Below are 22,950 nucleotides of genomic sequence, written 5' to 3' on the forward strand. Positions count from 1 at the left end.
TGCACTATAGCAGTGGTCAACCAACCCGTAGATCATGATCGACTGGTTGATCCTGGAGACTCTCCCAGTCAATCGCAATCTCCAGCCTCTGAAAGTCTGACGATGTAGCAGGGCTGCCACTAAGGCAGGCAGCCTGCCTGCCTGCCTTGGCCCTATGTCGCTCCAAGAAGCAGCCAGTGTGCCCTTGCGGCCCCGGGGGAGGGGGCTCTGTAGGCACCAGCCCCACAGCTCCCATTGGCCGCAGTTCCCTATTCCCAGCCAATGGGAGTTGCAGGGGTGGTGCCTGCAAAGAGGGGCAGTGTGTGGAGCCACATGCCGCTGCTGCCGCCACGGCGTGCTGGCTGCTTCCTCGGGGAGCGGCGTGGAGCTGGGGTAGGCAGGGAGCCTGTCTTAGCCCCACTGTGCTGCTGACCGGGAGCTACCTGAGGTAAGTGCTGCCTGGTGAGAGCCTGCACCCCAGCCCTGAGCCCCCCCTTCTGGAGCTAGCATCCCATACCTCCTGCACCCCAACACTCTGCCCCAACCCAGAGCCCCCTCCTACACCCAAACTCCCTCCCAGAGCTTGCACCCCTCACCCCCTCCTTCACCCTCTGTCCCAGGCTCAGCCCAGAGCCCCATCTCACACTCCAAACCCCTCGGACCCAGGCCTAGAGCCAGCATCCCCTCCCAAATCCCAACCCCCTGCCCCAGCCTTGTGAAAGTGAGTGGGGGAACGGCCTCAGGGGCAGAGTAGATCCTGGGTTGCACTTGAATTCAAAAAGTGATCTTGTGCATAAAAAGGTTGGAGACCACTACAGTACTTGTATGAGGTGAATTGAAAAATGCTGGCTGTTTGGTTTTTTTTTTACAGTGCAAATATTTGTAATAAAAAATATAAAGTGGGCACTGTACACTTTGTATTCTGTGGTTTTTAATCTCAATCAATATATTTGAAAATGTAGGAAACATCCAAAAGTAGTTTAAATGGTATTCTGTTTAACAGTATGATTAATTGCGATTAATTTTTTTAATCGCTTGACAGCTCTACTTTGAAGACAGTGAATTTATTCAGAGAAGGTATTTGGAGCAGCCATACTGAAAATCTAACTTTTTAAACCAGCCCAATTACATATAGTATTTAAAATGTATAATATTGAGCCAAAACGATCAGTGGTGCCACTAGACTATGAAGATCCTAATGGAGCACTCAAGGATGATAGTATGCCGGGACATTCAGCACATAATTAAAAGTGACTGGACTTTGTTTTCAGTTTTTTCTGGTTATATTTAAACATAGCTTTTGCTCTGTGGGCAGTAAATATACTCTCACACTTTACCCTGGTGGGGTGTCTCTTGAAATTGTTTTTAGTTACCACTCGCTCATCTTTTATATCAAGTTATATTCCTGTGTTCAAGGGTTTATAACAGAGCTGGAATCCCACTGAAAATTCCATCTATTGTTAGGACTGTCTTGCTTACAAAACAAGATAATTTGTCCATCTCTATGCCCCACAGTTAATGTAAAAAAGTATCAATCTTGACTGCGTTAGCAAGAATAATAGGAGGTGTGGACTGTTGACAATAATTGAAGTCTTTATCCTTGCATTAATTTCCTTAAAGACTAAGATGACAAACTACAGTTTTCAAATTTAAGAACCTTAATGGTGGGTTTGTAAAACCAGAGTTAGAATTCCAAGTGGCCTGACTTTCAGAGATGCTGAACACTGTAGTTCTTATTAAATTTCTAATAAGAATTGCAGGCGCTTGGAGCCTCTGTAAACCAGGCAGTTTATTTAGCTGCCTAACCTCTAAAAAAAATTGGTTGAAGAGTTAACTTGAACCCTGAGTAGACATAATCATGAGAGGTGTATTAACTCATATTTGTGCACCACTTAATTCCACTTTTTTTTTTTTTTTTTTGAATAGTCCTCAGACTCTTTTGGCCGGTATGAATAAGTTTTTGTCTCAGCTTGAAATTACTTTCAGAAGAGACCCCAACAATTTCAGACCAAGAATAAATAAACTCAATTCAATCAAGGTAAGAAACTGCCTTAAAGCAGGTTAAACACAGTTCTATCTAATGAAAGTAAGAGCCTGAAATATAAGTAATGAAGTGAAAAATACCTTCTTTGTACTTTGCTGCATAGCGGGCAAAATAGAATTGAGAGGCAAAGCCAAGGTTGCTGGTCTTAATTATTTTTACTCCCTAATTGTAGTACTTGAATTTATACTTTATTTCAGCACATCAAATTTTGTTTATTGGTGAGTTTTATAAATGGGGAAAGTGTGCTGACTTTTTTTTTGTTTTTAAAGGATGTGGAACAAAAGAAGAGTGGAAACTACTTTTTCTTGGATGACTAGGAATCTCCATAATCACTTTATAAAAATGCAAATTGAAATCTGAACACTTTGTTATATAAAAACACTTAATCAGGTTTTAGAACACCCCTCATTCTGGAGCTTAAAATGTTATTGCCATGTGTAACAGAAGCCAGTAGAAGTCTAAATTTTAGTCTGAGCAACAGAAACTGCCACTCTTTCTGTATTTTGGTGATAGTCATATTTTCCATGCAACTTTCCAAACCAGATACCTCTCTGATTGTTATATGAATAAACCTCCAGATGTTTCAAAATTTAGGGCAGGTTTTCAATCTAAATGTGACTTATTCAAGTACTAAATGCTGCCCAGTGTTTTTTTCAATTTTAAAAATCTTTGAAAGCTGTTTTCTGTACAAGATGAAGGTTTCAAAGAATGTCAAGATATAGACACTGCTCTGATTTTAAAAAGCAAGTTTGACACACTGGCTGAGGGTTTCATAAATAAATATCCATCTAAAATATGGTTCTTGTCTTTGATCACCCAGGGGTACAATACTTGATTGTCTTTTGGATCATTATTTTCTAAGTAATATACATATCCTTCCCTGTTTTATAGAAAAAATTACTTGCAAAACAACTATGAAGTGAGTTTTCAAATACTTTCAGTACTGGTATATATTTCAAGAGATCATCTTATCTGAAATGTTTATTGATCAATCTTAATGGAGTCAAACAAGTCTTACTCCCCTCTAAACAATCTGTAACTGACATACTACATCTTAAATACAGATAGAGGATACTGCATTTAGCTGATGAGTCACTGCTTTGATTTCTGGTTCCAGCTGCTTGTGGTACAAGCAGGTGTTAAAGTATAGGAGGTAGGGTTATGTTACTCTAAGACTCCATCTACTTCATGAAAGGAATGAGACCTGGTCCTCAGTGCCATCTTATCTAAAGATGATCAGAGAAGCATAAACTTGTAAAAGATGAGGTGTTTTTGCTCCTACAGCAGATTTAAGAAAAATAGAAGTGCCAAACTGCATATATTGTATTGTCCAAGAAAGTTTAAATCTCCTACGTTGAAGGACTTTGTAATTTTTCAAACCTGCTAGCCATGTGTATGGCTCTTTAGCAGGATAACTTTTCTTTATGTAGCTTTTCTGAAGTAAGCTGTAGTTAGGTTCAAGTATATTTATTACAGAAAATGGTGGGATCTGTCCAGGAGGCACAGCTGACTGAACTGTTGGCTTCTACTTTTTGCAAGCTTTACTGCATGGTTCTATTTATTTTTTAAAGAATGCTGTATTGAAGAGGTGTCTTGTCTCGTTCTGCAACTGCAAGATGATTTTGACTTGTGGAGGGTATTCCACAGTTTGAGCTTACGGTTATGCTGCCACAAATGTGTTTCCTGTCTGTCATAGGCCTGGTCTGCACTTAAAATTTAGGTTGACACAGATACAGCATTCCAGGCTGTGAAAAACACATCCTTGCCCACTGTAGCTATGCTGCCCTAACAGCCCTGCCCCCTTCATGGTATACATGCTGGTAGGTTGACAGAATGCTTTCCTGAACCTAGCTGCCTTTGCTCAGGTAGATAGTGCTCCTACAGCGATGGAAAAAAATCCTTCTAGCACTATAGGCTTTGTCTACACTATGGGCTTGTGCTGACATAGTTATGCCACTGTGGTCCCCATAGAATACAGCAGGCAAGCCTAACTGCCTTGAGAGGTTCTAGGGAAGAGAAAGTAGGCCTTTCCCCATTAAGGCCAGTGTTAATCAGAACCAAACCCTTGAAATGGACTCAGGAAAGTAAAGGTGGTAGAGTAAGATTATATAGTCTTCCTTATTAACATACAGAAATTGGAACTATTTGGGTCAAAATCTCTTTGGGGAAGAAGAGGGTTCTGCTATAGACCACCATGTCTGATCTGGATATGGATAAAGACCTAATATTTTTAATTAATAGTACTGGGAACTGTGATTAGGGGAGACTGTAATTTCCCCTATATTAATAACATGGCAAATGCTACTAATGGTGATAGGGCCTAGATATTCCTGGATATACAAAAGCTGAAGTTTCTTCACTAAACCAACAAAAAGGTGATTTAGTAGTGGTAAGCAGCAAGAATTTCACAGAATTGACTGTAAGACAACCTTGGTTTAAGTGATCGTGATAATTCCGTTTAAACTAAATGGAAGGTGTGACAAAGCTCCTCCTCTACCTTGGTGGGTCTTGCACTTATTAGTGGATTTGCTTGCCTTAGAGCTTCACAGCAGCCCTCAGTTTAGCCATTTTTGTGAACCCAGTGTCCAGGTCAATTCCTCTTGTGTCTGACCAGGAGTTGGGAGGTTTGGGGGGAACCTGGGCCCACCCTCTACTCTGGGTTCCAACCCAGGGCCCTGTGGAATGCAGCTGTCTAGAGTGCCTCCTGGAACAGCTGTGCAACAGCTACAACTCCCTGGGCTATTTCCCCATGGCCTCCTCCCAACACCTTCTTTATCCTCACCCCAGGATCTTCCTCCTGGTGTCTGATAGTGCTTGTACTCCTCAGTCCTCCAACAGTACACCTTCTCACTCTCAACTCCTAGTACCTCTTGCTCCCAGCTCCTCACATGCACACCACAAACTGAAGTGAGCTCCTTTTTAAACTCAAGTGCCCTATTAGCCTGCCTTAATTGATTCTAGCAGCTTGATTGGCTGCAGGTGTTCTAATCAGTCTGTCTTGTCTCCAGAAAGTTCCTGAACAATCAGGAACCTTCTGTTACCTTACCCAGGGAAAAGGGACCTACTTAACCTGGGGCTAATATCTGCCTTCTGTTACTCTACTATAGCCAACTGGCCTGGCCCTGGCACAAAGGATAAACAAACAGAGCTGCAGCAAGGGTCCTTGATTTCAAAAGGGCAAATGTAATTTGTTTAAGGGAACTTGTTAGGGAAGTGGACTGGACTGAAGAACTCAAGGATCTGAGTGTGGAGAAATCTTGGAATTACTTTTAAGTCAAAGTTGTGGAAACTAGCTGGAGCCTGCATCCCAAACAAGGAGGTGGGGGGGGCGGGATTATTGGAAAGGGTTGCAGACCAAAACTGGATGAACAGGCATCTCAAACAGTTTGAGAAAGCAGAAAGCCTACAGTGAATGGAAGATGGGATGGATGACCAAGGAAAGCTACCTCTTTCAGGTGAGAACTGCCCAAAGCAAAGCTGGATCTTACAAAGGAAATTAAAACCAGTAATAGATTTAACCCTATAAATAAGAAAAACACAGAATGAAGTGGACTGCTAAACAGTGAGGACAGGTGGACATTAAAGATTAATACAGGTATAACTTAACACAGCCTGTTTTGCCTCAGTTTGTAATAAGAGTAATGAGCAGGAGACAGCCAGGTGGCTAATGTGAATGCAGATTAGGAAGTAGATATTACCCACATCTGAGGTGATAGCTTAATTTAAACAGCTTAATGGGACCAAACTGGGCTCCGAGATAATCTTCATCCAAGGATATTAAAGGAACTAGCACATGAAATTGCATGCCTAATTGTACAGATTCATTAAAAATCCTTGCTATCTGTCATACCCTCTGACTGGAGAATTGCAAATATGCTACCTTTATTTAAAAGGTGAGAGGGGGGATCTAGGAAATTACTGGCTTGTTAGTTTGAGCTCAGTTGTATGTAAGGTCTTTAAACAACTTTTTGAAAGAGTAATTGAAGACAGAAGGTAAATAGTAATAAGATGGTTTTACAAAAGGTATATCATGCCAGACCAATCTCATTTTCCTGTTGAGAAAATAATTTAGATGAAATGAAGTAGTTTTAATCTACCTAGATTTCAGTAGAGCACTTGATACAGTTCCATATGGGAAATCTTTGAACTGGAGAAGATGGGGATTCATAGAAGAATCAAAAGATGGGTAAGGAAATTATTAAAAGGGAGACTACAACCCATCATGCTGAAAGGTGAATTGTCAGGCTTGAGGGAGGTTACTAGAGGAGTTACTCAAGGATCAGTCTTGGACCAATATTATTTAACATTTTCTTTAATGAGCTTGGCACAAAGAGTGCTAGTAAAAATTTACACAAGGGTGGGAAGCACTGCCAACACAGGAGAGGACCAGAAGATCATACAAGATTTGGACAACCTTGAAAACTGAAGTAGTAGAAATGGATGAAATTTAATAGTGCAAAGTCATGAACTTAGGGACCCACACCAAGAAGTTTTCCTAGAAGCTGGAGACCTAGTCAGAAACAGGAGGAGAAAGTTTATTGTATTATATGATCACTAGTGCGGCCATGAAAAATGCTAATATGATCCTAGCATGCATCTGGTGGAATATTTCCAATAGACATAGGGATATGTTATTACTACTGTCACCAGTGTCTTATACACCTGCCATTTTGGTCTACCGTCTTTAAGAACAATGAATTCACACTGGAACAAGTACAGAGAAGGGCTTTGAGGATTATCAGAGGAATGGAGCACCTGCCTTTTAAGAAGACATAAAGGACTTGGCTTGTTTAGCCTAACAAAATGCAGGCTCAGGACAGAGAGGCTTGCTCTCTGTAAATACATCAGAGGGATAAACACCAGTGAGGAAGAGGAATTATTTATGTTAAGAGCCACAGTAGACACAAGAACAAATAGCTATAAAATGGACACCAACAGCTTTAGGTAAACAGGTTTCTACCCAACAGCCTTCTAAGGGATGTGGTAGGGGGAACCTAACCCATGTCAAGACTGGTCTTGAAAAATTCATGGATGGGAGGGTAGGATGATATTGTCTACAATGGCATATGGCCCAGCTGCAACTGCTGTTAGGAAGGAATTTTTCCCCATCGGATTGGCAGAGAGCTTTTGTGGGGGGGAGGGGTTCATAGTCCTCTGCAACTTGAGCCCTGGGTCTCGTGTCGATTTGAACTAGAGTAAATGGTCGATTCTCTATAACTTGAAGTCTTTAAATGAAGACTAAAGACTTCAGAAACTGACAGAGGTTATGGGCCTATTACAGGAGTGAGTGAATGAGCCTCTGCAGGAGTCAGACTACAGCCAATCATACTGGTTCCTTCTGGCCTGAAAATTACACTGATTAAAACCAACCAACCAACCTCCCTCGACTTATGAAAAGCTGTACAGCACTGAGAATCTGTAGAGAAAGGACTAAAACTAAATGGGGGAGAGGGAATGCTACCCCTACTGACAGAGCAGGTTGCAGTCAATCAGCTCAGTAGTTTCATGGAGACATATGATATAGGTAAAAGGAAAGGCCCTCTGCACTTCAGTTGGAATATTCAGCCTCACACTTGAGCAGAGATTCCACTTCCTGAGTCACAGATCTCTTGCAACAGGATGAGTGGTGTAAACTTCAGTACTGAGATGGACTGTGCCCACCTAGACCCTGATGCCTTACCGTTTCCAGCATCTTATTGATTATAAATGTTTAACTTGTATAGCACTGCCAGAGCTCCCCACATTGCTAACAGCAGGTGAACCAACGTTAGCAACAGTAGAAATTCTTTGTTAAAAAAATTCTCTGTAGACAAAGCTGTCAAAACAGTTGTTAAACTAACGTATGCCTAACAGCAGTTTCAGTAACTGGTACCATTTAAAAAAATAAAAATAAAAATCACATTAGCCACCCGTGGTTCAGATATTTTAGCCTACTGAATCCACCAGCAATAATTGTAGGCATTGTTAGCAACAATAATTAGGGACAAAGAGACTAATCAGACATGGCAGAAACAGCAGCATATTGGCAAGAAAGTATTCAGGGATTTAGCATTGTACCATAGCTGTGAAAGTTTAGTAAACAAAGACAAGCCCTGACACTAACAGTTTATGCTGCAGTTTTTAAAGGAATCTGCATGCAGAGCTTATAGATAATGAAACAGTCAGTAGTTAGAAGAGAAGGAAAGGGAAGAAAAAAGCAAAGTACAAACATCACCCAACAAAAATTAAGATCTTTGCCTAGACGTGGACTCCTATTGCTTGGTCAACATGAAACATAAGAACATTATTGCATTTATTTAATCCCTGTACTTAAGGTTTCTCTGCAAGTTCCCAGTTACATTTACAAAGGTTTCTATTCTCTTATCCATATTATGTCAAGATTCCAATGACACTGAAACCACTTCCTTCGTGGGGGGGGGGGGGGAAGCCTTCTGTATTTTCATCCACAGATCTCAAAGTGATTTACAAAGGAGCATCCCATTTCCATTTTATAGAGTAAGAAATTGAGGCTAAATTAATCACTCACCCAACACTTAATAGCAGAGCACAGAATCACACTAGTCTAACTCCTAGAGCAGATGCAGATATCTGTGGGTCTAACTTCCCCTTCCATGCCCTACCCCTTAAATCAGACTGCCTCCCCATTCCAAAGAGTAAAATCTATAAAAAAAGAGCATTTGAGTTTCAGTGTACTATAAAAAAGCATTTGGACCATTACTGATAAACAATTAAAAATGAGCTGGGGGGCATCTTCTCACACACACACAGTCCCTCCATATAAACTGGCTTTTTAAACCAAGGTCCTTGACTGAAAAAGAACCAATACATTTCTAAAAGAAAGGGAGTACTAGTGGCACCTTAGAGACTAACCATTTTATTCGAGCATAAGCTTTCGTGAGCTTATGCTCGAATAAATTGGTTAGTCTCTAAGGTGCCACTAGTACTCCCTTTCTTTTTGCGAATACAGACTAACACGGCTGCTACTCTGAAACAATACACTTCTAAAGTGAAAATTCAACTTGAAAATGTATGTTAAAATTAAACCAACTTTGAGTTCTCCCCTGGCTGCAGGAAGCTCCATGGCTGCGCTGCCTTCAGAGCCCAGCTTCTGGAGATGGGTCTGACCCAGCACCAGAATCAACTCCTGCAGGGAAAGAGGAAGTCCCATCCCTTCCCAGCCCAATCAGAACTGGCAGCTGGAACCTGTTGCATAGTTGGGGCCAATGGCTGGGGTACCCCCAGCCAGGGCAACCCAGCCCTGCCCCTCCCCTGCTTCATGCTCAGGAGGTTAAAGGGAGAGAGAACCATGGCACCCCCTGACCATGAGACCCTGAGTGGTCACCCAACCATAAGGCCAGCCCCACCCCTCCCCCATGACAATCCACCCATCCCCCAACCCTGCGACACTCACTTTTGCGCTGCTACTGGTGACAGCACTGGCTTTTGAGCAGGGCACCGCCCCCTCCAGCAGCAGCGCAGAAGGGTGGCAATCCCGCAATCCCTCTACAATAACTTTGCCACCTTCCCGACTATCTTTTGGGTCGGGTTTTCCAAGGTTACAACACTGTAAGCATCTGAAATTGTGAAACTGTATTTTAAAAATCCTATGCTTATGAAATTGACCAAAATGCGCAGTGAATTTGGTAGGGCCCTAGGCACAGCTATGTCACCAAAACTTTCAAGACTAGAGAACTACTGACAAATTATAGCATCACTGTTGAAAATGAAAGCAGAGCAACAGAGAGGAGTTTTTACTCACACTAACTCTTTGGGTCTTATTTTTGTCAATTCCTATTTATTTCAATGATTAATAATTTAGATGAGATATTAAAGACTCAGCTCTTTGCCGCTTGTAGGTAGTAGACCTCCATTGGGGTCTGCTCAGGACTACTTTTTAAGCCAGACCTGGACCCAAATCAGACCCAAGTCCACTCAACCTGATCCGACCCTTCTCCCAGAACTGAATCAGTGGTATTGTTGCCTCCTGCCCTTGGGAATGGCGCACCAACAGCGGTCTGCCCCGCTGCATACTGCGTGAGCTGCAAAGTGAGAGGTGCTGGGACTCCTCAGCACACAGAGTGCAGCAAGGTGGGCAGGCAAGGGCAGGAGAGACAGCTGCCACCGTGCTGAGCCGAGGGATAGGAGTTGTTCTTAAGAGGCAACCCACCTGAGCAGGCTGGATGATTTTCCAACCTAACCGGAACCACATTTGGGTCCCCTCAGGTTCTGGCTGGGGTGCAGAACTCTAGGCCTCCATTCAGCAAGGTACTTAAGCCTGGGCATCACTTTACGTGCAGTCCTCTAGATTTCAACAGAATTCACATGCTTAAGAACACCTTGCTGAATCACAGCCTTAGAGTTGACCAAAAAAGCTGAGACCTCCCTTCCCCCAACAAGTCTACCAGGAAAACCAAACACGGCCAGGCTTGACATTCATTATTTCTAAAGCTGAAACAGAAACAAAAAAATCTTAACACCAAACTTTTCAGCCTCTTTTATACATGGTAAAGCAGAAAGACAAGGCACAAGCTTAATGTTTGTGTCCTGCAAGTCACTTTTCAAAGGAAAAGTCCACTCCTACCAATGCCATCACACTGTTTAACATCAACCCTTGAGAAAATCTCTCTAGAAAGGTTTCAGAGTAGCAGCCCTGTTAGTCTGTATTCGCAAAAAGAAAAAGGAGTACTTGTGGCACCTTAGAGATTAACAAAATTTATTTGAGCATAAGCTTCGGTGAGCTACATACTGCTCACTTCATCGGATGCATTCAGTGGAAAATACAGTGGGGAGATTTATATACATAAGAGAACATGAAACAGTGGGTGTTAACATACACACTGTAACGAGAGTGATCACTTAAGGTGAGCTATTACCAGCAGGAGAGCAGCGGAGGGGGGAACCTTTTGTAGTGATAATCAAGGTGGGCCATTTCCAGCAGTTGACAAGAAAGTCTGAGGAACAGTGGAAGGGGGAATAAACATGGGGAAATAGTTTTACTTTGTGTAATGACCCATCCGCTCCCAGTCTCTATTCAAGCCTAAGTTAATTGTATCCAGTTTGCAAATTAATTCCAATTCAGCAGTCTCTCGTTGGAGTTTGTTTCTGAAGTTTTTTTGTTGAAGAATTACCACTTTTAGGTCTGTAATCAAGTGACCAGAGAGATTGAAGTGTTCTCCAACTGGTTTTTAAATGTTATAATTCTTGACGTCTGATTTGCGCCCATTTATTCTTTTACGTAGGGACTGTCCAGTTTGACCAATGTACATGGCATTGGGGCACTGCTGGCACATGATGGCATATATCACATTGATAGATGTGCAGGTGAATGAGCCTCTGACAGTGTGGCTGATGTGATTAGGCCCTATGATGGTGTCCCCTGAATAGATATGTGGACACAGTTGGCAACGAGCTTTGTTGCAAGGATAGGTTCCTGGGTTAGTGGTTCTGTTGTGTGGTTGCTGGTATTTGCTTCAGGTTGGGGGGCTGTCTGTAAGCAAGGACTGGCCTGTCTCCCAAGATCTGTGAGAGTGATGGCAAAAAGAAAAGGAGTACTTGTGGCACCTTAGAGACTAACCAGTTTATTTGAGCATGAGCTTTCGTGAGCTACAGCTCACTTCATCAGAACTCACGAAAAGCTCATGCTCAAATAAACTGGTTAGTCTCTAAGGTGCCACAAGTACTCCTTTTCTTTTTGCGAATACAGACTAACACGGCTGTTACTCTGAAACCTGAGAGTGATGGGTCGTCCTTCAGGATAGGTTGTAGATCCTTGATGATGCGTTGGAGAGGTTTTAGTTGGGGGCTGAAGGTGATGGCTAGTGGCGTTCTGTTATTTTCTTTGGTAGGCCTGTCCTGTAGTAGGTGACTTCTGGGTACTCTTCTGGCTCTGTCAATCTGTTTCATTTCAGCAGGTGGGTATTGTAGTTGTAAGAATGCTTGATAGAGATCTTGTAGGTGTTTGTCTGTGTTTGAGTGGTTGGAGCAAATGCGGTTGTATCGTAGAGCTTGGCTGTAGACAATGGATCATGTGGTGTGGTCTGGATGAAAGCTGGAGGCATGTAGGTAGGAATAGCGGTCAGTAGGTTTCCGGTATAGGGTGGTGTTTATGTGACCATTGCTTATTAGCACCGTAGTGTCCAGGAAGTGGATCTCTTGTGTGGTCTGGTCCAGGCTGAGGTTGATGGTAGGATGGATGGCTTAGGCTACCTGCCTGCCTGTAACCAGACCCCTGGGGCCGAATGGGACAGAAAGATGCTCCCTGCCCCCTTGCACACCGGAGAGGGGGCTCACGCTGGCTCTGATGCAGTGAGGAAAGCAGCAAGCTCGCTGACTGCCCCCACTGGGACAGCAAGGGCAGCACTGAGCAAGGGGGGAGCTGAGACCCCAGCTGAGTGGGGGGACTCCCCCCCTCCTCGCCACTCTCCTGCTGGTAATAGCTCACCTTAAGTGATCACTCTCGTTACAGTGTGTATACCTGTTTCATGTTCTCTATGTATATAAATCTCCCCACTGTATTTTCCACTGAATGCATCTGATGAAGTGAGCTGTAGCTCACGGAAGCTTATGCTCAAATAAATTTGTTAGTCTCTAAGGTGCCACTCCTTTTCTCTCTAGAAAGTGCGCTTTTAAATTTCTCTCAATCTGTGGAAATCAAAATGTTACTCAAACCTCATAATACATACAAAGGCATATATGACTATGCATCTGTTCCAATGCCTATAGAATTCAGTGAGCATTAGATTGAGTTCAAAGAGCAGCATTGTAAAGAGCAGGGGGGAAGGTACACTTTGTGAAGAGAAGCTTTCTTAACTTTATTAGCTAACCATCACCCCATTATTTTCTGTAATCACTGAATATGAATAGGGAAGCAAGAGCTTAGTTAGTACATTCCTCCAGTGTTCGTTTTTAATAGCAACCTTGCAGACTAAACCTAATTTATTTCTAAATATATTTCCACTCAAATTGATTTAAATATTTTTCTCTCTCAGGTAAAAACAGTACTGCCTTTACAATTTCCATTTATAAAATGCACTCTAATGTATATTTTGCTAAGTGCCTAAATGTTAATTGCTATACAGTGCGGATTGAGAGTTCAGGTCAGTAGCCACAAATATAGTAGCAATTCACCAAGTTCTACTGATATGCCATTTGTAGATATCAACAGAACCAGAAGATTGACGATATTACGAGTGGTTTTATATAGTTTAAAAAGAAAGTGAAAGGACAAACATTTATTTTTAATTAGGTGTTTTATACATGGCATGCATCTGAAAAGAATTGCTTAGTCATATATATAACAGTATCACTCAAGTTTCCTGATCAAAGGTATACAATCTCATAGACATGAATAAAAGGGCACCATCACCTTTTACACTGGTATATACAGAGATATAAAAATATACACAACCGTTAATTTTACAAAGCAACAGAGCTGAGTGAATAGTGTGCACACTGCACTCTCGAGTTTGGATAGCTGAATATCCCAACTGCAAAGGCAATAATCAGGAACACTGCAGAGATCATCTTTAAGAGTCAGAAGAAACAGCAATCAGAACTCTGACACACAGTGTAAAAATATAAGGCAGAAGCCGCTTTCTTCTGAATTCTAGAGAATATATTTTGAAAACCACATCTTGTTTTTAAAAAGGAGTTCCAGCAATGAATTGTACATGCAAAAGCGTAACCAATTTGCATCAACAGTGCAACAACAAAAAAAGGTCAACAGTAGCTCATCATACAAACTTAAAAAAAAAATGTAACTTGTATTTTATGCATTTCTGCTCACAAAATATTTAGGATTTGTCAGTGCATTAGTGTTAAAGTGGCATTAAAAAACTTCTGCTATTATAACAGATGCAGAATATTTTGGAAATGCATAGCATCTACATTTTTTATTGTCTTTGTAAATATTTAATTGGCATAGGCACCATTATAGTCACACCAGTGTTAAGAATTCTTGGTGGAAACAGCCATTCCACTGAATTTTCTATCAATGCACACACAGCTATTCTTGACTGCTTGTCTCAATTTTGATTTCAACAAATGCTTTTTAAAATTCAAAAATATACCCTATGAATATTAAAAGAACTATATACAACATATCTAAGACACAATTAGCTGACTGCCATAGATGTAACATACTAAAGATAAACATTCAAGTTTGACAGATTTTGAGATGAAAGGCCTTTGGGTTGGAAGCATATCAAAGACAACAGTGCAGTAGGCTGAAAATTCCTTTAGCTCAGTTTAGAACTAAGGCATTGTATGATAAAATATACATTTATATTTGGTGCAACACTACCATCAGTTTTAGAACCTAGATCATGTCAAATACTATCTTTGTATCATTCCAGTAAACATTTTATTGTATCACAAACTCAAACCTCTATGGAAAAAAGTTCAATATTGAACTGTATTGTTTTTATACTTTAAAATAATTTTAATTTTCTACTTCCAGAAATTGGAAAAAATTCCTCAACCAACAAACTTAATATTTAATTGCCAAGAAACTTAATGCTAGGACTAGGAGTTCGTTTCCCCCTAGGCCTTACTTTGAGGTTACAAGTGTACCCTATCTTAAAACAAAACAAAAAAAACTGGGAAGATTTTAGAAGTCTCTCCTTGAAATCTGTATTGGCATTTGAAACTTTCCAATAAGACATGCCTATGCTAGATGCCCCCTCTGATTATCTCCCATGATTGCCCTTCTTCTATCATTTCTATATGGCCTCCCTCTAAAATTTCGGTGATATTGGTAACCTTCATCTCTGCTTCTGTTCGGTGGTCCTTTCCAGGCTTCTTCATTTCTTGGGTACTGGTATCCTCCCCGACTAGAAGGGTAGCCCCATTCATTTCTTGGCCTTCTGCCACTGCCATAAGTCTGATTATAAAATTGCTTGGATCTACCACTTCTCAGCATATCAGACACCTCATTTTCATCTTCAGAGCTCTCTTCCCTTGTTCTGTGTGTCCTGCTTTCTACCAAGTTGGCCTGTAAATTATCAGTAGCCTTGGCATCTCTGGCTTTCTCTGGCTTTTCCTTATGACCGGGAGTATTACTTTTCATTTCATTTTTTGGTGGCTCTGTTACTGATGGTGAAGCATGTGACACCACTGTCTGCCTCTCAATCCCCTGCATCTGTGTAGAACGATTCTGTAGTGCAGCCTTCACTTGTTTAGCAGGAGAAACAGCAGTACATATTTGCTCCATCTTCGGCATCCTGGCTGAGGTTTCATCCAGGACATCAGATTCGCTGCTCAAACTGGCCACAGGGAGAGGTATGGCACTGGAGCTACTTTCACTCACTACCTTCCGAAGATGCTCCACACAACTTGTTACTGGAACTGGAGAATTGCATTCTTCAGCCAGATATATATTTGCTAAGGGGCTAACAGCTGCCCCTTTGTCCTCAGGTGACATAACATTAGGTCTCACTACTGAATTTTCCATAAAACCCTGAAATGGGCACCCATACCAAAAGTGAGGGAAAAAAGGAGGTGCTATTGGAACAGCTCCTAAAAATTGATTGTGTCCAAATGGAGGGTGCAGGAACATGTTTTTTCCTCTCACCGACTCATCTTGATCTGACTGAAGAGCTTGCACCGGGTTCTCGGATTCTACACAGACCTGTCTTTGACTTTCTGACACCTGAGCTGTAGATATAATCAGAGGCAATGATGGAGACCTAGTGTCAACTTGCAGACTCTGATCATCGGATCTGGCCTCATTCTGCATAGGAAAGTGTCTGTTTGTTTGTGCCATTTCATCTTCATTCTGAGTTGGTGGCGCCTCTTGGAACCAAGGGTTGTGAGGATACACAGGAACTGAAATTTTTGGGTACATTCTACAAGAAGCTACATAAGCCTGATGCAGAGGATACAAATAAGAATGTGGTGCCCACATGGGACAGCTGTATGCCTGCAAAACAAAGATGTTTCAGTCTACTAAGGAATTAAAACAAACAGATGTAAAATATCACACTGTAAAGTCATTTGTCAACTTGAAACCCAGTCAATTTATTTTAAAAAGAGATAAAAGTAGTTTTTATTTATATATATATATAAAAATCTATCTATCTATCTGCCTGCCTGCCTGCAAGTCCCTTGACCTATTTTTACGGTTTTACAATCTTTTTTTTTTTAAGTTCCTATTGCTGTGTGAAAGGGGAAACAGTTTGACTATACAGAAAGAACACTGTCAAAATGCTTAAACACAGACCAACAGAAAGTATAACAGAGCGAGTTAAGTTGTAGCTATGCTTTTTAAGTGTGTTCAGGTTTTCTAGATACTTTCTTGAATCATAGGTGTTAAATGGACACTTAAACCCACATATCCATTCTGTCAAAATCCTGAGGAAAAAATAGTGTTACCTCATCTTGAAACATGCACATACAGATCTGCGGACATCTGAAGTGAGGCTCATTGCCACAAAATTCAAAAGCCATATTTGAGTAAGGTCACATTCTGCAGCCCATTAACTGGATTTCTGTCACCACCTAATAATATGCACTAACAGAAGATAGACAGTTTGCACTTACTGCAAGTACGTCTTCTCCTTTGGTCTGGGAGCTGCTGGATTATCATGTCCACTAAAGGTGCTGACATTTCCCAGGCCTATATGGAAAGAGCCTGTAGGACACCGAGAATTTTACCAGTGGCTATTTCTGTGGCATTAGTGGGCATGGTAACCCAACAGCCAGTTTCCAGACCAGGAGATTCTCTATAAGAGAGAAAAAGACATAACTGCCCTCCAAGGTTGTCAGCAATTCTACTCTTTGGTCAGTGTACTTCAGCCAGAAGACAGTTCTTACGCAGAAGATAACAGACTACATCCTAAATAATGCACACTGCCAGCAATGGAAATCATATGATCCACAAAGTGAGTTTCAAGCTTAGGTCTATGAAATTTTTTTAACATACATAGCAACAACATTGACTAATGGCCAGCTAATTTTCTGTGAACCAAACCAGAGACTTTGACTAGTTATACAAAGTTATCAAAACCACTAACTTCTCTCTCTTTTCATTCTTTAAATTATGATAGCCGAAGAGATCTTTTTTCCAGATTTGGTCATTAAAAAAACACCACAAACGATTTTACTCCACAGATGAAGTCAGGTGTACCAAGTCTGAGACCAGAGGTAGTTTTTACAATAAAGCTTGAAAAAATTACCTCCCTTAAAATTGTAAGTGCAGAATGGAAGTGTTGCTAGAGCATTTACTACAATGGTATACGTGATGCTCCTCTAGATAAACAAAAATCTTTATTTAAGATGGATTTAAAATTGAGAGACTATGTCATTAACTTAAGATGGGTAGAATAGGCAGGCATGGGGATGATTTACTGTATACACACACACACACACACATATATATATTATAGCTGTATAATTTCCCATATGGGTACTTATTCTGGAATAACATTGCCTTTTTCTGGTTTAATTTATACCACTTCCAAAGTGAAAGGCTAAAACAGAAAAAGGCATTATTATTCCAGAACAAGTGTGTTCAGATGGGTAGTTATACTGGTATACAATTACGCTGATAAATTTCAGCATTTAGACTAGCCCTTATAAGAATGCTCCAGTTAAACAACCACAGTCAGAAACCCAAGAAATTACCTGTTAAGGTAATATAGGAAAGAAAGCCAAAATATTGTAGAGTATGGAAAGAATCCGTTATGGTCACACAGCATTGTTAACTCTATCCCCATAGCAACACCAGTCTCCTATCTTCCCTTCTTTGTTTCTTTCAAACATAAGTTTTGTTATTTTTGAACCATGAATTTTTCTAAAGGATTCTGGAAATCCACAGCCATTCGCTGCAGATGTCTGATGTTGGGAAAAGGCCACTGTACTGGTACAGTGACAGTACAGTCAAACATCCTCCCATTTCCCCTTAGTCATCCTTTTTCATAATAGCTTAAAGTACTTTGCAGACAACTAGAGACATCTTAAATTTGTAGATGCACTACACTTAAAATGCTTGCAGATGAGCTATTGAATGTACCGCAGCACAGAGCACTAATTTTGTATATATACATATCTGGTATATCATGCTTCACCACCACCCTCACTTTTGCTCTTTTCTGCAAGTATTCTGATTTCCTGATCTGGGCCTATGATGTTTGCATATATTGATACACTAACATGTAATGACACTGATGTAACTGGTAGCATATGCAATCTTAATGAAAAATGGGGGATGTCTGCCTTCAGTAGGATACTGATGTAACTGTGAATTTGTAAAGAATGTCTTCTGTGGACTGTTTATGGCCACAATAAAAACTAGAGCAAGTTCAACCAATGCAGTGTTCAAATCAAAGCTTTCTAGTGTTTGTGGACACCAACAAGATGAATCTGTTTTTTGATGGATCAGTTCAGAATTTTTGATTGTTCCTCAATTCAGGAACTGAATTTTGTTTGGGTGTCTTACCTATGCATACCTAAGTTTTCAAAATGTTTTAAATTCTTTTAATTTAAAATTAAAGTTTAAATTCCGTTTCTAACAATTGCTTTTCGATAAATGGGACCCCAATTCAGATTCATGCCACTGCAATAAGAAGAGTCAACAACGTTCTTATATAAGGTGTTTTTACTTGTAAGTTACTGGCACATACTTGCAACTTTAACTCTAGCTAAAAGATAGACTTTGAAAAGAGAGAGAAAGAAAGCTCATGTCTTCAGTCTTTTGGTTCCATTTACATGTTCAGCACCAAATGGATTATTCTGACACATTTAATTGACCAGGAATTAATTGCCTAAATATGACTTCTCCAGTCTCAAAAGTGATGCTGTGCATGAGATCTCAACAAAATCTTTCAAGCAAACTATTTGATATAAAATTTGAGATAAGAGAAAAGTTTTCAAAATATGGTAGAGAGGGTAGCCTATTCTTACTTGAGACTTGCTTTAAATTATATGCCTAATTTTGGAGTCACCACTAAAAACCTCAGTGAACAAGCCTTTCACTTCCAAATTTTGCACGTGTAGCCTGCTGCCAGCAGAGAACACCTTGCTCAAATTTGAAGTGATTTCAGCTAGCCATTTCTGAGATACTGGAATTCAAAAACAACTCACGGAGGCGGAAACCTGAACATTAGTCATTAGATTTTTTAGTAGAAAAATCTCATTGATGAGAGTTTGGATAATTACCTTCACACCAAGATTAAAGAAAAATCGAAGAATACTTTTATCTAGAGAAAAACAAACAAACATCAAGTTAATTAACACTAAGAAAAATGCATGCATGCACGCACTTTTTCCTCCCACCCAGCGCAAATTTTCAGCTACAGTTCTAGTAGAGAAAAGTTCAACACTTTATATTGCTACTTCAGCCTGCTGGTTCGACTCCCCTTGGACTGATAAGATGATCTGAAACTCAACTGCATGTTTTAAATTCCAGTTTTAATAGCTCAAGGAACCGAACTCAGTTTACAAATGTAAGAGAGAATGCTACCAAAATGAACACACCATCCAGTCAGGTGTGGTATGTTCTACATGAACTCCTTGTATTTTTCTTTTTAAAATGCTAAAATATGCCTTTTCCCACACTAGTTAAGAAAACTGCTGAGTAAGGTTCAAATTTCTGATTAAAACAACATGAGATTCCATCTGCTATTTTTCACTGCCATAACAGGCAACAGATATCTACAATATGGTCAAGGAAATCTTTTTTTTTTTTTTTTTTTAAATGTAAGCTACACAAAAATCAGACTTTTTCTGATATAAGAAAATAAATTCATGAATCAGATTATGAGCCATGAAAAGTTCACAATAGAGTTACGAATATCACCACTTAAAATTACCATTAACAGTACAATTTACTTATTTTTATACAAAGAACGGTAGCACAGCAACTGTTAAATCTTTCAACACTTATCAAAACAAAGGAATACATTTCATTCTCCTTCATCCAGATTTTAAACAAAGACATTCCATTAGAAAGAGTGTAAGATATAAAGGTTTCCTACCTTTAGGTAGATCATCCCCAGTATTACACAGGGAATAAGGTGGTGCAATGGCTCTCTCCCCCTTTTCATTAAAAGGGAATCCAGGGAACAATGGGTCCTGATAAGGATTCAGTGTCTGAGGCAAAGGCATCAAAGGCTGGTTAACTGCTTGTATTGACACAGGAACTCCGGCAACTGGAGCAGATGTTGCCTGGGATACAACAGAATCAGGTCCAGTTGTCGGGGCCGGCATCAATGAAGAAACAGGTATTTGGGTTGGAATACCTAAGAAAAAGAGGGAAGAGCGAAAGACATGAGTACACAGAATTTGGCTAAAGTACATTAATGAGAGATAAGATAGCAAGTAACTGAAGGATTAAAACATCAGGAAGATTAATTATTTAGGATGATAAAGAGGGGCATGAGTCCTGAAATGAAGCTTGAAGGAAAATGAAGGCTCAATTCAAAAAACAGTTTTCAGAAAGGGACTGTACAACAGTCTATCCAAAAGTGGTAACAAAAATCTTATCACTTGCATTATTTAAAAATACCCTTAAAGACAAAAGGGAATTGAATCTTACAGCTGAATCTCTAAGTGACCCAGGCTGAAATGGAATAGTAATACTTCCCACAACCCCTCTTCCCTTAAGAGGCAAAGGGTCATGTAAACTATTTTAATTAGCAATGACATTTATATGGACAACTGAAGCTAACTGGGATTTTCAAAAGCAGCTAGGAGAGTTGAGTATTCTAATTATCTTTCAATGTCTGTTTTTCAAAATCCCACTCAGACAATTTGAAGTCATTTTTTACACACAGACCATTCTGAACATGGTACAATAAGTCTCTGAAGTAGACCAAAGAAGATTTCTTCTAACCTGTTGGTCGATAAGTTGGCTCATTTTGCCAAGCTGGCACAATGGCTGGAATAGAAGGCACTGTAGGAGGCAAATGCACCTCAGAGAAGGCAGGAGCGGGAGTTGGAGTTACACATGGTAAGCATGCTGTCAGTTTCTATAAAGCAAAGAGACCAAGAGAAGTTAGTAGGGCTCACAGATAATGCTTACTTAGAATAAGAGCCTAAATTCTATTCCATTCACAAAGGTTTGACAATCTAGACTTAACCAGGCTGCCACTGTCACAGTAGCAAAACACCATCTAGTAACATTAGCTAACAAGCTACTGACAAAATAGGAATCCTAACTGCGTAGCCACCTTTAGTCTTGTTCATTGACTGCATGGAGACTGAACTACCCTCTCATCCTAGGGGTCACCCCTCCAGAAAAGGTTGATACCATGAATGAATATCAAGCTCCCATCTCCAGGCAGTAAATTCAGCAACTCTCACAATAATAAATTTATTTACTGTTTTTCACTTCCAAAAAGAAAAGCCACTGATTAAATGAAGCAGTGGGCCTGCTCAGATACTCATCATGTATGATACTGTGCTACAATACCACAGATCAGAGGATGGTAACAACCACAATGCCTGTTGATGCTATCAAAACATAACCAAAGTTGTTTGAACAATTTCCTAGACCAGCAGGAGCTGGGAATGTTGTAGAGGGAATGATATTGGTCTCTGGGAAAGTCACAGAAGGTGAAAAAGCTGAAGGGGGAAAAAAGAGAAAGTGTTTAACCCAAGTAGCATTCACTTAAAAGGTGGATGTGGATTAACCCCTTACTCACAAACTCCTGGAATGACCCTTACAATTAAATTGCAAGATCTTTTGGATAGGGACCAGGTCTTCATATAGCACCTAGCATAATGGGTTTCCAATCCTAACTGGGGGCTTTGGGCACTACCACAATACCAAGTAATTGTCTTCAATAGCTATATGGCTGTGATGGCAAGAATGCCTGGAGGCCTCATGGCTGAAAAAAACAGAAGTTAAACAAACATTTCTTACTTGTTCAGCAGGAGATTGAGATTGTGTCTTTCCTTGTTTCAAAGGAGATGAAGCTTTTGGATACTTGTCATCTCCACCATTCTTCTATTACAAAAGTTAAAATGGAGAGTCAATGCTACTCTATTTTTCTTCTACAAAAAAAGGCCAATAAAAGATATTAAGCACACAACACTTTGTTAAAAAGGTGGGCTGGCCATCAGATGAGTGTTTATCAAATTGCTACTATGGCAAGCCTAATGTGATGCCTCTTGATGATCTGTTGGCCGCAGGGAATCACAGTGAGAACCTCTAGATCCTAAACCATGCCAGACTCAAATCTGTGAGGTCCAACCACTAGAGGGGAACAGAGACTCACACTGCGAACATATGGGGTACACTAGCAAAGAGAGATCCAGGTTCAGAAGTGCTCTTAATAGCCCAAGTTGTAGAATTTACATTGCAGAGAGAGACCACAATCAGACTCTTAAAGGTTCTGAGGAAGTTCAAAAATAAGACAAGTCTCCTTCCTACAATAATCTACAGAAAGTACTAAAGCAGCAGCAGCAGCCTTGGCGCTGAAGACAGCTACCTCTCTGCTAGCCACCTTATGCTGTGCTGCTTAATGCACATTATGGGAGGGAGAGAGAGAAAGAATTGCTTTGGTCTTTTCTTTAAATTACCTCAGATGAATTTGACTCAAACTTCTGACTGAAGTGGACCTGCCTGGAATTTGAATCTGTAATACCAAAAGATATAACATCGTAAATGAAGCATCAAATCATTTATCATAGTCACAACTTCAGCCAAAAAAAGAAAAGGAGGACTTGTGGCACCTTAGAGACTACTTCAGCCAGTATAACAACTTGTCTTTCCAAAGTTAAATCTTCAGATACATCATGACCTTTCTACCTCAGGTCAATTATATGTTACTTCAAAATAGCATAAACGTGGAAAGCAGAATAAGCCGAAATAAGTAGGGCTGGCTGGAAAACAAAATTTCTGTTTCACAAAAATTTTCAAGGTTTCAGAATTTGTTTTCATTCTGCATTGGGATGAAAACCAAGACCTTATGAAAATTTTCACAAAA

The 22,950-nt window shown here is 40.3% G+C and overlaps 2 protein-coding genes across 8 annotated transcripts in view; one reads left to right on the forward strand and one right to left on the reverse strand.

The window, feature by feature from the left end:
• The window catches only part of ABCE1 (ATP binding cassette subfamily E member 1), a 30,263-nt gene extending 27,444 nt beyond the window's left edge, over positions 1 to 2,819 (forward strand). For all 4 annotated transcript variants that reach the window (XM_077815332.1, XM_077815331.1, XM_077815334.1 and 1 more), the window contains 2 exons: positions 1,906 to 2,017; positions 2,293 to 2,819. In XM_077815332.1, the coding sequence (XP_077671458.1) occupies positions 1,906 to 2,017; positions 2,293 to 2,340 (160 nt within the window). In that variant the 3' untranslated portion in view covers positions 2,341 to 2,819. The remainder of the gene's footprint in view (positions 1 to 1,905; positions 2,018 to 2,292) is intronic.
• A 10,420-nt stretch (positions 2,820 to 13,239) lies between these two features.
• The window catches only part of OTUD4 (OTU deubiquitinase 4), a 54,087-nt gene continuing 44,376 nt past the window's right edge, over positions 13,240 to 22,950 (reverse strand). For 3 of the 4 annotated variants that reach the window (XM_077815335.1, XM_077815337.1, XM_077815338.1), the window contains 6 exons: positions 22,544 to 22,599; positions 21,885 to 21,968; positions 20,853 to 20,988; positions 19,996 to 20,259; positions 19,178 to 19,218; positions 13,240 to 15,941 (listed from right to left, as the gene is read on the reverse strand). In XM_077815335.1, coding sequence (XP_077671461.1) covers positions 14,688 to 15,941; positions 19,178 to 19,218; positions 19,996 to 20,259; positions 20,853 to 20,988; positions 21,885 to 21,968; positions 22,544 to 22,599 — 1,835 coding nt within the window. In that variant the 3' untranslated portion in view covers positions 13,240 to 14,687. The remainder of the gene's footprint in view (positions 15,942 to 19,177; positions 19,219 to 19,995; positions 20,260 to 20,852; positions 20,989 to 21,884; positions 21,969 to 22,543; positions 22,600 to 22,950) is intronic. The other variant, XM_077815336.1, reaches the window with a different exon arrangement.

This window comes from Eretmochelys imbricata, chromosome 4 (assembly GCF_965152235.1).
Source record: "Eretmochelys imbricata isolate rEreImb1 chromosome 4, rEreImb1.hap1, whole genome shotgun sequence".
NCBI lineage: Eukaryota > Metazoa > Chordata > Testudines > Cheloniidae > Eretmochelys > Eretmochelys imbricata.